This window comes from Electrona antarctica (genome assembly GCF_951216825.1).
Source record: "Electrona antarctica genome assembly, contig: scaffold_203, whole genome shotgun sequence".
Lineage (NCBI taxonomy): Eukaryota > Metazoa > Chordata > Actinopteri > Myctophiformes > Myctophidae > Electrona > Electrona antarctica.
The window spans coordinates 102,355-117,500 of NW_027636945.1; the positions used below are offsets into that span (position 1 = coordinate 102,355).

Below are 15,146 nucleotides of genomic sequence, written 5' to 3' on the forward strand. Positions count from 1 at the left end.
AAGTGGGTTAATGTTGTTGAAGTGTTTTATACCATATACTAGAATAATCAATATCTAAGCGATTGGCTGGTGTGCACACGCACACGATGTGTGTGTGTGCGCACACAATGTGAGTGTGTGTGTGTGTGTGTGTACACGTGCACACCTGCGTGTGCGTGCAGTGCACCTGGAAGACAAGACAAGACCCGCCCAGCTCTGCCTCAGATTGGTTTACCATGATATCTGACCCTATACCTCTTAACCAATCATCACTCCTCTCGTCCATTAAGATGAACCAATCAGAGGTGGAATAGGGCGGGTCATGTCTCTGCTATTTTACTGAGGTCAGAGTGACAGTAGATGACTGGATGCTAATAAACATTATAATCCTATTGAAGTTGTTGAATTGCAGACGTAAAGAGTTACAATAGCAGTTACCTAAAAGTTAGTGGAGTTATGTGTGTGTGTGTGTGTGTGTGTGTGTGTGTGTGTGTGTGTGTGTGTGTGTGTGTGTGATGCGTGTGTGTGTGTGTGTGTGTGTGTGTCCTCAGTGAGAATGTACTAAACATCCCTGTGTGTTTCATCTCTGTGATAAGCCAGACATCTTTAGATCTTTGACAGCGAATAAGTTGTTGTGGTTGATGAAGAGTCTGACAGCTAATATTCTTACACATATGGTGGGGGAAACCATGCAAGACACCAACCTGCTCATCGGGAGCAATTAGGGGTTCAGAGTCTTGCTCAAGGACACTTCGACACTAACTCTGGGGGAGCCCACAGGGATCGAACCGGGAACCTCACGGTTCCCATCCGGCTGTTCTACCGGCCACTCTACCGCTGATTCACTGTTGCATGCAACTTTGACCCCAGCCTAGAGGAAGCTTTTATGACTATATCCTACTATAAATGTGCCACGTCTCTGTGTGCATGTGTGTGTGTGTGTGTGTGTGTGTGTGTGTGTGTGTGTGTCTGTGTCTGTGTCTGTGTCTGTGTCTGTGTCTGTGTCTGTGTGTGTGTGTAATGCACGTAACTCGAGAACCGTTTCACCCACCGACTTCACATTCGACACACGCGTTCCACACCCCCACAGGGAGTGCAGTGCACGGTATCGAGTTGTCGGACCCAACTCCTTTCACCTGGGCCAGGCTCTGCCAGTGGGCCTAATGAGGTCAACTCCTTTCACCTGTGCAATTTCCAGCCTCTGCCTCAGCCAATTGAGGCTCAACCAATCAGGCTCTGCCAGTGGGCACAGGCACATACACAGATCTCCATGTGGGACACTGGATCATTATGACAACGTATATCATTAGGTTCCCAAGTTGCATTGTTCCCAAGTAGGCCGGTGGCCGACGGCGACGGGCACGTACAGACTTCAAACTGCTGCTGGGTGGGTTTCCCATTCATTAAAATGTGTCTTGAAGCACCTGCCCTTATCAACCTGCTCATTGCTACGACACCCCTCCTCCCCTCAAGGTGAACGCCCACAACAGGCCAAAGACACACAGGCAGAATGTCTCCTTCAGTAACCTTAAGGCCTGTTCATACTCCACTTTTAGGTGATGAGGTGACCACCGTTTGGGTGGTCACCTTATCACCTAAAACTGGAGTATGAATAAAATGGTAAATGGTGTTTGTAAATACATCAAAGATGCGAATATAATCGATTTCTAATGGATGCCTTGGCCTGGAGGAGAGGTCATCAGGTGGTCTCCAACCTTCTTAGAGTGTTTCAACCCTTAACCACTACACTCTCTAGTTGGCGGGTCAGCAGTGATTGGCCAAGTCACTGCCCCTCTCCTCCAGGCTTCCAGCTATAGACAAGTCCACGGAGGGGCACCCCGCACGCAGCCACCACCAGCACTTGGAGGGAGAGCCACACCCGGCCAACAGGGAAGTGCGAAACCTGCCGGCCAGGTGCAGCAAACCGGTGCTGACCACACCCCGCGCCAAGGGCAACCACACCTTTACATAGATTGTGCATTACATTCACCCATTCACACACACACATTGACACACCGATGGCAGAGGAAACCATGCAAGGCACCAATCTGCACATCAGTAGCAATTAGGAGTTCAGAGTCTTGCTCAAGGCCCTTTACTGCTCCTAAAATGCTTATGCCCTCCTTTGTGTGTACATAAATAAATGGTTAACGTCTGTCTGTCTGTCTGTCTGTCTGTCTGTCTGTCTGTCTGTCTGTCTGTCTGTCTGTCTGTCTGTCTGTCTGTCTGTCTGTCTGTCTGTCTGTCTGTCTGTCTGTCTGTCTGTCTGTCTGTCTGTATGTGTGTGTGTGTGTGTGTGTGTGTGTGTGTGTGTGTGTGTGTGTGTGTGTGTGTGTGTGTCACATTGTCAAAACAATGTGATAAGAATGAAGGATCAGATATGACTCTGACATTTATTACATTGAGTTTACTGTAAACCATGTGACCACAGCAGAGGAAGACGGTTGTTTACTGTTTTGAGTCTCTCTCTCTCTCTCTCTCTCTCTCTCTGTCTGTCTGTCTGTCTGTCTGTCTGTCTGTCTGTCTGTCTGTCTGTCTGTCTGTCTGTCTGTCTGTCTGTCTGTCTGTCCCAATAGGTCTCTCTCTCTGTCTATATCCATCCATTAATCTGTCTGTCTCTGCAAACTATAATTATATGCTCTTATAATGGGATGTAATAATTCATAATAATGTTGACACAAAGTATACAAATCCGTCTATACAATACACACAACATTGTCTGGGACTAACACAGTAATCTCATATTAAGTAATGTCATGTTCAAATCACTAAAACACAACACACTGTCTAATGATGGTGTGACCTCACTGTTCAATCTTCCAGTCCAGAGAAGTGTCTGTATTAGAGATAGCAGCACCTTTGACCCCAGCCTAGAGGAAGCCTTTATGACCATATATGGTCATTAAATACCAACTACTCCTACATACCATCTCAGAGCTGGGCTAATAGGTGCAGACTATTTGTTTTTAATATTTGGCAGCCTAGGACATTATACCCACAGACTGGTTGTTAGAGGGTTTCAACAACTAGGACATTATACCCACAGACTGGTTGTTAGAGGGTTTCAACAACTAGGACATTATACCCACAGACTGGTTGGTAGAGGGTTTCAACAACTAGGACATTATACCCACAGACTGGTTGGTAGAGGGTTTCAACAACTAGGACATTATACCCACAGACTGGTTGTTAGAGGGTTTCAACAACTAGGACATTATACCCACAGACTGGTTGTTAGAGGGTTTCAACAACTAGGACATTATACCCACAGACTGGTTGTTGGAGGGTTTCAAGAACTTGGGATGCCCCAAAAGGAGGCAAAAAGGCTGGCAAAGTATTGTGCTGTCTCTGCTATATTATATATTCAATCTTTATTACAGACTCGTGGTCCAGATCACATACAGAGGAACAAAAGACAGTAAATAATAAAACAAATTAAAAATAGAAAAATTAAAATATACATATATACATACAGTATATAGACAGTGCATATGCTCACAGGCAGTTTCGCCAATGTCTCCAAATCATTGAAGAGAACCTATTAGAGCTCTTCACAGGGTTGGTTAACAACCTGATGACACAGTTGTCAGACTCCTCTAGTCGACACATTCATTTGTACATTAAGTTTCTTAGAAGGGCTTGACAGGTAGGAACCCCCATGTTCACAAACAGCTGACTGGCACTGTGCCATCTTGGTACCCTCACTAGTAATCGTAATGCATCATTATATGCAACCTTAAGTTTATGCATGCTACTCACCTTGTAGTTACTCCACAGGTGAGCAGTATACAACGGTGTACAGAAAGCTTTAAACAGTGATACCTTAACATCTGAAGAGCAATTATGACATTTCCTCATTAAAATGTTTGCCTGGGCATACAGTTTGCACCTTTGTATATGAATGGCAGCCACCATATATGCCGGAGACACTGTTACTTTTACCCATAGAGTGCTGAGTGACATGTCTATTGTATCATGAAGACATGTGCCATGATGTGGTGAATGTAACTGTAGTCGCAGACAGACTAAAACAATCTTTTCTCCACTCGGCTGGGCACATTTCTGACGCGTTTCAAATAATCAACTGTCCAGACTTCAAACTGCTGTTGGGTTGGTTTCCATTTATTAAAATGTGTCTTGTTGCACCTGCCCTTATCAACCTGCTGATTGCTACGACACCCCTCCTCCCCTCAAGGTGAACGCCCACAACAGGCCAAAGACACACAGGCAGAATGTCTCCTTCAGTAACCTTAACCCATTTAGACCTGAGAAATTCTTTAAAAAAATGTTTTTTCTGAAAACCCCATGTTTCTATGTCAGTGGTTCTCAAACTATTTCCCCCAAAATTACATGTATTTGGCCGCCGACCCCCATCTGAAAATATGTTGTTCCAGTGACACCCCAGCAAAGATTTGAGTTAAAAACATTTGCTCTGAAAGAATACATATTCACGATTTTTCAAAAATACAAGCAGAACTACAAGCTCATAGCGCGGCACCGAGTGCCGCACTACGAACTTGTAGGTCTGCTATTTTTCAATAGCTAAAGTGTAACATAATGCTTAACACCAAGAGGGGTTCCCGCCCAGAATGCGTTAAATTAAAGTATAATCCGTTCGTTCATTCTGCAAATCTCTTCTGAATCATTTTCATTCTGAAAACAAAAACAAAAACCTATGTTTCTATATCAGTGGTTAGAATAAAAAAGTCTGCACACCAATTTCAGCTCCCAATAATTCTTTACTTAGAAAGGTGGTATCAAAGACAAGGTGATTGTCTTTGATCCGGCACCCAGCCTACATAGGTAATTGGATTGAAGCAAAGATATGAGTTAAAAAATGTTCACTGTGAAAGAATATATTTTCAAGGATTTGCGCCACATTTTCACAATATACAACAATCTAGATCTAGAAGCTCGTAGCGTGGCACTCAGTGCTACGCTATGAGCTTGTATATCTGCTATTTATCAATAGCTAAAGTATAAGAGAATGGTTAAAGTGGTTTTAAAGCTAAGGTGACACAGATGCGTTCCAGGTCTTAACGGGTTAAGGCCTGTTCATACTCCACTTTTAGGTGATAAGGTGACCACCGTTTGGGTGGTCACCTTATCACCTAAAACTGGAGTGTGAATAAATGGTAAATGGTGCATTTATATAGAGCCTTTATCCAAGGTGCTTTACATAGATTGTGCATTACATTCACTAATTCACACACACATTCACACACCGATGACAGGGGAAACCATGCAAGGCACCAACCTGCACAACGGGACAAATTAGGAGTTCAAAGTCTTGCTCAAGGCCCTTTACTGCTCCTAAAATGCTTATGCCCTGCTTTGTGACATACATAAATGGTTAATGCGTGCGTGCGTGCGTGCGCGTGTGCGTGCGTGCGTGCGTGTGTGTGTGTGTGACCATATAGCTCCTTGTAAAACAGTGAGATAAGAATGAAGGATCAGATATGACTGAGATTTTACTGTAAACCATGTGACTACAGCAGAGGAAGATGGTCATCTGCTGCTTCCTGCTCTCTAGTTCTATTCATCTGTCTGTCTGTCTGTCTGTCTGTCTGTCTGTCTGTCTGTCTGTCTGTCTGTCTGTCTGTCTGTCTGTCTGTCTGTCTGTCTGTCTGTCTGTCTGTCTGTCTGTCTGTCTGTCTGTCTGTCTGTCTGTCTGTTTGTTTGTCTGTCCCTCCCAATAGGTCTCTATCTCCTCTCTCTGTCTCTCTATATCCATCCATTACTCTGTCTCCCTCTCTCTGCTAACAATATACTCTTATAATGGGATGTAATACATAATAATGTTGAGACAAAGTATAAATTAAAAGTTAAAGGGGGTCCATAAAAAATAGTTTATAGAGCATCACAGTCTGTTTAACCACTGTAAACCTACAGTATACATCAGCTATTTGAACATTGCAGATCTACAAGCTCACAATGCATCAAACACGATATGCAATATTGTGTCCCTGGCACTGTGGCACAACATATTTTCAGATGGGAGGGGAGTCTGTGGACAAATGCATATTCATTTGAGAACCACTGGTTTAAACAGATGCTAGGTATAAGGTTTGATGGTATTCTAGTACTTTATTCTGTCACTCATCTGTCTACAACCAAATGAGTTTGAGGCCACAAGCATACATTCTCAAGAAGTGCACAGATTATTAAAAAACACAGCTCATCAAAACTGGGAGCAGCGGAACAATAAATATGTATAAAATAGAGAAGTGTTTGGGACAAAGCCCAGAGCCAGATGGGCAAAATGAGACATGTTTTTTTCCTAGCCATCGTGCAACCACAAGGTTGCCAGATATGAAAATAACGGTCACAAAAGAATGGAAAATGACCAACAAATGACCAAGAACAGTGGATACAATTTATTAATAAAGTTGTAAGGGTTTCGGTGAAGTTCAAGGCAAGATGTGGTTCAGAATGGTATAAAAGCTCTGAGAAAAACAGAGCTCAGGGCTCCTTTTTGGTAGTGCGACCGGAGGCTGCATCTCTTCATCCTCTGTAATTGCTTTTCAATAAACTCTACTAAGCTAACCTGATCTACCGTTTAGAACTGAGTTCTTTGAGTCCGTATACCTGGCTGTTCCTGTCTATCGAAATCTCTCAACAACACCCTAAGTGCCCCTATTCTTGGTTGTCATTCATTTTAGGCAAGTTCTAGCCCTAGTGGTTAAGAATGTCTGCTAAATGCTTACATTGTAGGCTACATTTTTAACAAGGCAACTCTAACTTTATGAAATGCAAAGTTCAGAAAAAGATAATTAGATGTTAAGACAATGTGGGTGCCTGCTGGCCAAGTGGTGCAGGCGCATGCCACACATAATGTAGGCTCTGGCCTGACAGTGTGTTGCGTGTTTGAGTCCCATTCATGACGATCTTTGCTGCGTGTCTCTCCCCTTCTCTCTCTCCCTCTTTCATGTCTATGTTGACTTGATACTATCAATAAAGGCAGAAAAGCCAAATAAAATAAATAAGATAATGTTACAATGCGTTTATCACCATGAAGCTCAAAATGGCTGTGTTGTATTCCTCCTCAGTGAGTGAGCTCTCCTTCTCTTTACTTCCAGCTGGTGATGAAGCTGAGCAGTACAGCAGCTCAGCAGTCTCCTGCTGCCTCCGCTGCTCCGCTGTACGCCGGTCCAGCAGACGTGGCCTGTGATTTCTGCACCGGAGCCAGACGTCGCAAAGCTCTCATGTCTTGTCTGACATGTCTGGCCTCTTGCTGTGAGACTCACCTCCAGCCTCACTACAATGTTCCTGTGTTGAAGAAGCACAAGCTGGTCCCAGCCACCGACAAACTGCAGGAGAAGATGTGCTCCAGTCATAACAAGCTGATGGAGGTGTTCTGTCGCACAGACCAACAGGCTATCTGCTATCTGTGCACCATGGATGAACACAAGGGCCATGACACGGTGTCAGCTGCTGCAGAGAAGGCAGAGAAACAGGTAGCACCACCATCACTTGAAGACAAATCATAAGATGGATCATGTTTTAAAGATGGAAGCAAGACTAAATATAGTCTTAATATCTGTGTCAGTAGTTAGTTCTCAAACTTTTCCGTGCCAACGACTCCCAAATTCAGATATATTTCGCCACGGACCCCCATCTGAAAATGTTTTGGGCCAGGGACCCCCAGAAAAGAAGAAAGTAAATCAAAATAAAATATTTTTAGAAATGTTAAAGTAGCAGATTAACAAGCTCGCAGCAGGGCACAAAGCGACGCACTGTGAGCTTGTAGATCTGCTTGAGAACAACTTGTTCCAAACCACTGTTCTAAAACAGAGTTTTCTAAAAGATGTATGTTATGAAATCTAAAATGGCACAGATGCTTTCCCGGTTTTAATTATAGGATGAAGTACACTAATTTTGGACCCAATTAAAAAACAGAATCATATTTCACGTCCATTAATCTTGACCTTCAAAAGTGTATTTTGGAGAGGTTACACAATTAATAGTCATTGGTCCGACAACGACAACCTACCTCAAACCCTAACCTAACCATATCTGCAAGCACGGAGCAGCGCATGTTCGCCAACCTTAATCCGGTCATTTTCCGCATGTCAGACTATTGACATGTCGGAAAAGCGTACGCACCCCGTTTTACCCTGTATCCTGTATGAGTTCCCTCTCTCCTGATTGGATAGAATTGGTGTCCCGACATGAAAAAGTCCACAATGTTTCCAACCAAACTGTCTCTCTTCCTGCTTCTTGCAGAAACAGCTGGTGACAAGTCAGGAGGAAGTCCAGCAGAAGATCCAGGAGAAAAAGAAGGAGCTGAAAGACCTGAGACAGATCTTGGAGGCCCTGAACGTGAGTGGTTCTCAAAACTCTTTAATGTCAAGGACCCTAAAATGAGATTTATTACATTATATCCGCTGATCGGACCCCCATTTCAAAGTATTTTGTTCCAGGGACCTCCAGAAGCTTGCTTTACAAATATATTCAAAGATTTACAGACATTTTCAAGATTGTTTCAAAAATAGCAGATCTACAAGCTCATATTGCGGCACCAAGTGACATGATATGAACTTCAAAACATCCAACGTAGTGTGTGTGTGCGTGTGCGTGTGTGTGTGTGCGTGTGTGTGTGTGTATGTGCGTGCGTGCGTGCGTGTGTGTGTGTGCGTGCGTGTGTGCGTGTGTGCGTGCGTGCGTGCGTGTGTGTGTGCGTGCGTGCGTGCTAAGACTGCGACTGCGGCTCTCCTGAGACAGCAGGAACAGACCCTGGATCAGCTGGAGAGGAGACATGCTGAGCTGGAGGAGCTGTCCAACACTGAGGACATCATCACATTCATTCAGGTTCCACACGTGGCTTATTGACACTTTGGTTTTGAAAGAACAAATCGGCTTCATATTTCATCCCATTACATTACGTTGTAATGTAATTTATTACATTATAGTAGATTACATGACATGGCATAACATTACATTATTCATGCTGGTGGTTACTAATAATAATATAGTTCTAGTATACAGTAATTGACATTTAAATTTTTATATGTTAGCATTGTAGAATTATATGAAATAATTGCAATTTTGAGCAATTGTTGTTCGTAGATTAGAACATAAATGTAATTTTTGTCAAATTATATTGTTAATTACTATTCTTATGTATGAGAATCACAATAAGTGCATAATTGTTTCCATTTTGAAAAAAACTATTTTCCAAAACTAGCAGACCTAAATGATCAGCATAAAGAAAGAAAAAACAGGTGTGCTTCCTCTGGAGACTGTCCTTTGTTTAAGGCAGTGGGAGCTCAGTTTTAAAATAACTTATAACTCATAAACCAACTAAATGGAAAAACCAGCACCCCAAAATAAAAGATGCAAGACTGATGCAATTTCTCATGTTTATTTGAGAACGCTGACGCGTTTCGGCAGAGTCTTCTTCATCACGTTTTAGTCTGCTCTGAAGAAGGCTCTGCCGAAACGTGTCGGCGTTCTCAAATAAACATGAGAAATTGCATCTGAGCCAGTCTTGCATCTTTTATTTTCCATTTAGTTGCTAAATGATCAGCATGTGAGCTTATTTCCACTATTGTGCGTGCGTGCGTGCGTGCGTGCGTGCGTGCGTGCGTGCGTGCGTGTGTGTGTGCGTGCAATCCGTACATTAAGTAACTGGTTGAACAACAAGCTCAGCTCAACTCTACAATATTGTGATCAATGCACTGATCTATTGATCATCATTGATCATCCCTGTCTAAAGTGGTTTACTGGTCTCTCTGCTTGTCTCTCTCCAGAGTTTCCAGTCTCTCTCCAGTTCCACTGGATCTCCAGTCTCACCCAGTGTGGTCGTCTGTCCTCTGAGGTCCTTCACAGATGTGACTGATGTCATGTCTGCTCTGAGAGACCAACTAGACAACCTCCTGACGACAACTTGGCCACAGATATCAAACCGAGGTGAGATTTAAAAGTGTTTATTGTTTTTCATAGTAAACATGGATGGATGAAGCCAGAAGGCAACTGGAGATGTTTGAACTAGAAACAGACCGATGGTACACAGTAGGCTGTCTGTCAGATTGGACAGTAAAATAAGAATTAAGCAAGAATATTACTCAAAGGAGAGATGAGATTTAAATGGGTTCATAGTGTTTCTAAGCACCCTCTACTGTACAGTACATTTCTAAGGGTTGAATGGATTGTATAAAGGTGGAAGTATGTCTATAGAGCGTCGCATAAATAGTTCCCCATTCATTTTCCCCATAGACATTTAAAAAAGTATTTATTTAAAAACCTTAAAAGCCTCGTACAAAGCTAACAGCCAAGTTGACAAATCATGACAATAAACACATATTTTTGGGACGAACAAATAATTAGAAAGAAGAAAAACAACAAATAAAGTGTTGTACCCTGCCCTTTTTTCGTCTTTCTAATGTTCTGTTCCGCCCAAAAAATGTGTTTATTGTCATGATTTGTCAACTGGGCTGTTGGCTTTGTCTGAGGCTTTAAAGGTCTTTAACCCATTTTGGGGTGGGAACCCTTTTTGGTGTTTTAACTATGGAAAAATAGCAGATCTTCAAGCTCATAGCGTGGCACCGAGTGCCGCGCTATGAACTTGTAGGTCTGCTATTTTTGAAAATTTGTGAAATTGTGCCTCAAATCTTTTAATATATTGTTACAGACTTACAGAGTGAACATTTTAACTCATATCTTTGCTTCTGTGGGGTCCCTGGAAGAACATATTTTCAGATGGGGGGGGCGGAGGCATATTACGTGGGGTTCTTGACATGAAATATTGAGCACCACTGATACAGAAACATAAGGTTTTTCAGAAAACTGTCAGGATTTTGAAGACATTTTTTAAATTTCGACGTCAGGCCTAAATGGGTTAAATAAATACTTTTTGAAACGTCTATGGGGAAAATGAATGGGGAATTATTTCCTGGTGTCCTCGCAGGAGCGGGACTGTGCTGTGTTACCTGTGTTTCATATCACCCAGTACATTATATAAATGCACCATCTATTATTATTATTATTATTATTATTATTGTTATTATTATATTTTTGTTATTTAATGATCTTCAGGAGTTCTCTCTCCTGATTGGTTGAAAGTTGTAAACCACCTCAAAATGTATTTTCTGTGTACTAAAGCAATGATTACTATCGAGCTATAATAGCTTTAACTTTTTGGACCTTCAGTTGAATCCATCCTTCAGAATGATGACGTTTACTGTTTTCTTGTGTCTCCAGTGTGTGCAGTTGATGTTGATGATCCAGCCGAGCCTCAGACCAGAAAGGACTTCTTACAATGTGAGTCCATGTTGGTGTTGTTTCTGAACGTTGACGTTTCAACCTGAAATGTTATTTGAAGCTCAGTCTAATGAGTTTGATCTGAGAGAATATTAACTCTAAACACAATGAGGTTCATGAGGTTTGGATTTTCTTTTGTCGTGTGTTCTCACAGATTCCTGTCCTCTGTCTCTGGACATGAACACAATAAACAGATATCTCTCCCTGTCAGAGGAGAAGAGGAAGGTGACTGTAACACCACCACAACAACCTTACCCTGATAATGCAGAGAGATTTGATGAGTACAGTCAGGTGTTGTGTACAGAGGGTCTGTCTGAACGTCGTTACTGGGAAGTAGAGAGGACTGTTAGAGAGGCTCATATAGCAGTCTGTTATAAAGACACCAACAGACGAGCCGTGTTTGGATCCGATGATAAATCCTGGTCTTTAAGGTGCCATAGTACCGGCTGCTGGTTCAGACACAACAGTGTTGACACTAAAGTGTCAGGGCCTGTCTCCTCCAGAGTCGGGGTGTATCTGGACCACAAGGCAGGCACTCTGTCCTTCTACAGTGTTTCTGACACAATGACCCTCCTCCACACAGTTCAAACCACGTTCACACAACCTCTCTATCCAGGGATAGGGCTTTGGGCCTGTGACTATGGAGATACAGCAGAGCTGTGTAAGACATGGTAGACATGTTAAGAATACTGATGAGGATATTCAGTTGAACACTTTGTTTTCTTCATTTAGATTGTAGTTGTTCCCTTCTAGATGAAGCATGTGTTAGAATGATGTGTCACCATCATGATCAATCAACCCATTGATTGTGTTCTGCTCATTGCATTTCTTTGCAGATCAATCGTTATTCAGTATGTCTGTTATCTTGTTCATGTTACTACAGAGCCCTCTGTCAGGCTGTGGAGCCTTTTATGCCTCATTGTGAGCTTGTAGATCGGATATATTCAAATGTATATACAGTAGGGCTGAAGTGGTTAATGTATGGTTTGTAATAATAATCTAAATCTACAAAGTAACTAGTAGTAATTCAAGTTTTCAAATAATTGTAGTGCAGTAAAAGTAAGTAACGTTTGTGGGGTCTCCAGTTCAAATGTGATTAATGTGGTGGGCTGCAGCTGGTGATTTCAGTGGTCCTCAGGTGTAATTACTCCTCAATGTCTAAATTGAATTAAAGAGTTAATCAAAAACTATTGATTTTGTCGCTTATGAAAATATAATTTAACAAGGTGAACAATGTTTGTTTGTTTTTGGAGATTTTTCAAAAATAGCAGATCTACAAGCTCGTAGCGCGGCACTCGGTGCCGCGCTATGAGCTTGTAGATCTGCTATTTTTCAATAGAAGATCTACCAAAAGGGTTCCCGCCCAAAGGCATTTCTATCTCTGTGACCCCCAATTTATATTGTAAAATTAATGTCAATTTAACTCAGAGAGCGGGTCCATTTGGTTCCATTTGTACACTCCATTTGTACACTCCAGACCCATATAGGGGTCCATTTGGTTCCATTTGTACACTCTCAGAGTTCCAGACCCATAAGGGTCCATTTGGTTCCATTTGTACACTCTCAGAGTTCCAGACCCATAAGGGTCCATTTGGTTCCATTTGTACACTCTCAGAGTTCCAGACCCATAAGGGTCCATTTGGTTCCATTTGTACACTCTCAGAGTTCCAGACCCATAAGGGTCCATTTGGTTCCATTTGTACACTCTCAGAGTTCCAGACCCATAAGGGTCCATTTGGTTCCATTTGTACACTCTCAGAGTTCCAGACCCATAAGGGTCCATTTGGTTCCATTTGTACACTCTCAGAGTTCCAGACCCATAAGGGTCCATTTGGTTCCCAGCTATCATTTAGCTGGGGACCCCCTGGATCTCCCTCAAGGACCCCTGGGGGTCCCCGGACCCCACTTTGGGAACCACTGCTGTAGCTCACAGTGGTTCCCAAACCTTTCAGGACGAGACCCAAAAGGGAAATTAGATCTACAAGATCTACAAGATCACAACGCGTCGCTTTGCGCCACGTTGTGAGCTTGTAGATCGGCTATTTTCACTACTTCTTAAACATTCGTTTTCTAGTTGAAGGGATTTCTTAGATTTTGCATTTATTTCTTCATTAGTTCATGAATATTTTAGCTTTTGAAAATACAATTTAAGTAATAATAATTAATAAACTAAATGTATAGGAAACACAAACTAAAGGGAGCCATAAAAATATGTCTGACTCGACCGAGTGTCTGTTGAAACAGTGCAGACTGTTATTAACCCATTCAGGACGGGAACCCCTTTTGGTGTTTTAAGGCATTATGTTATACTTTAGCTATTGAAAAATAGCAGCTCTAAAAGCTCGTAGCGCGACACTCGGTGGCGCTACGAGCTTGTAGAGCTGCTATTTTTCAAATAGTGGAATGTGGTTGAGAAGGCATTTATTAATGGGCTGGCTCACCAAAGGTTCTGCTGTTGGCAACGATGGCTGTAGGCTTTCATTTCCACTCTTTCCAAATAGAAAGAAAACACAATGCTTTTTTTGATTGATTGATTGAAGTATTTACTAACAGTTTGCAGAATTACAGTACATTTCAAGCACAACTCAATATAAAATCTTAACTGTAAGTGGACGACACCATAAAGCATTACACTTGTTTACAAGAGGCTCCACCATGTTCAATTCATCATAACATTTAGAGACGAACAAATATACACGTGACTATATAGCCAAAACCAGGAAATCATCATAAAGGAGGTTAATAGGGGAAAAAACATATGCTGTACAGTGAGGGGGAAAAGGGGTGGGGGGGGTTGAGATTTTACAGGGGCCAGTTTCGAATTGCAGCCGTCCGTAGGTGCCCTTTGAGAGCGGTTTTGAAGGAGTCAAGGGATTCACATGTCTTAATGACAGTTGGTAGCTTTACATAATATTTGTAGTATCATCCATCTATTGATTATTGTTTACATAGCTGACTTGAATTGAGCCACTATACTTCTCTATCAGCTAATATAATAGCTGTATTACAAACAAGACTTCTATTCTGCCAAGTATTATCCATGTTACATCACGCCAGTACACTTGGACCATTATATGGGTATACACTGCCCTCTAGCGGCCAAACAGACCAATGACCAGTTGAGTGCCTACTGCACAGGAGTATTATAAAGAAAAGAAAGTCGAGGGATGAACATAAGTCAAGTATATTAACACTAAACATAATTCATGAGAAGCGAGAGTTCTCTGCATAAAGGTTTTCTTTCACAGAAAATTAAGTCAAGTGTTCTCAAGTCAAACTGGTCCAGGTGTGACTTGGGATTTTGAGACAACCACACGTTATTGAAAATCACACCCATGTGAAGTGAGTGGTGCAACTCTGTGTGGGGGTCCCCGGAACATCCAGACCCCCAGGAACGCACCTAGGGGGCCGGCACTGCTAAATGCCTATGTGCCTAAGTGACTGAGTGATATGTCAATCACTCATGCATGTCATCAATATTAAGCCCATATATGGAGATCCCTGATGTCATCAATATTGGCCAGCAACTCTACGTCTCACCTAAAAACCTCAAACCCTTAGATCTCCATATATGGAGCTGACCTCTTCTGACATTCCATAATATGTTGATCCTTCATCCATCCTTCCTCTTCGATGTCTCCCTTTTGACTTATACCTGTCCATTTAAACTCTAGACGGGTCTGCCCCAAAGTTATTAGTGCAGCCGGCGAAAACTAGAGTTCTCATCAGGCCCGAAAATGAAGGCCCGGCCCTACCTGGGCCCTCATCAAACCCTGTACACTCAAGAGAATGTCCCCGCTACCACCCTTAGATTTCCATATGCTGTATGGAGCTGACCTCTTCTGACATTCCATATGTTGATGTGACCTCATCAAACCCTGCACACTCAAGACATGCTCCTTATA

At 42.4% G+C, this 15,146-nt stretch overlaps 1 protein-coding gene across 1 annotated transcript; it reads left to right on the forward strand.

The window, feature by feature from the left end:
- Positions 1–6,399: 6,399 nt before the first annotated feature.
- Positions 6,400–12,417, forward strand: LOC306919611 (tripartite motif-containing protein 16-like; the record flags this gene model as incomplete). The annotated part of the gene is made up of 7 exons (XM_079532369.1): positions 6,400–6,414; positions 7,059–7,436; positions 8,206–8,301; positions 8,677–8,790; positions 9,732–9,891; positions 11,182–11,241; positions 11,396–12,417. 7 exons carry the CDS (start codon positions 6,400–6,402, stop codon positions 11,914–11,916), a joined length of 1,344 nt encoding a protein of 447 aa, XP_079388495.1. The 3' UTR covers positions 11,917–12,417.
- Positions 12,418–15,146: the final 2,729 nt, after the last annotated feature.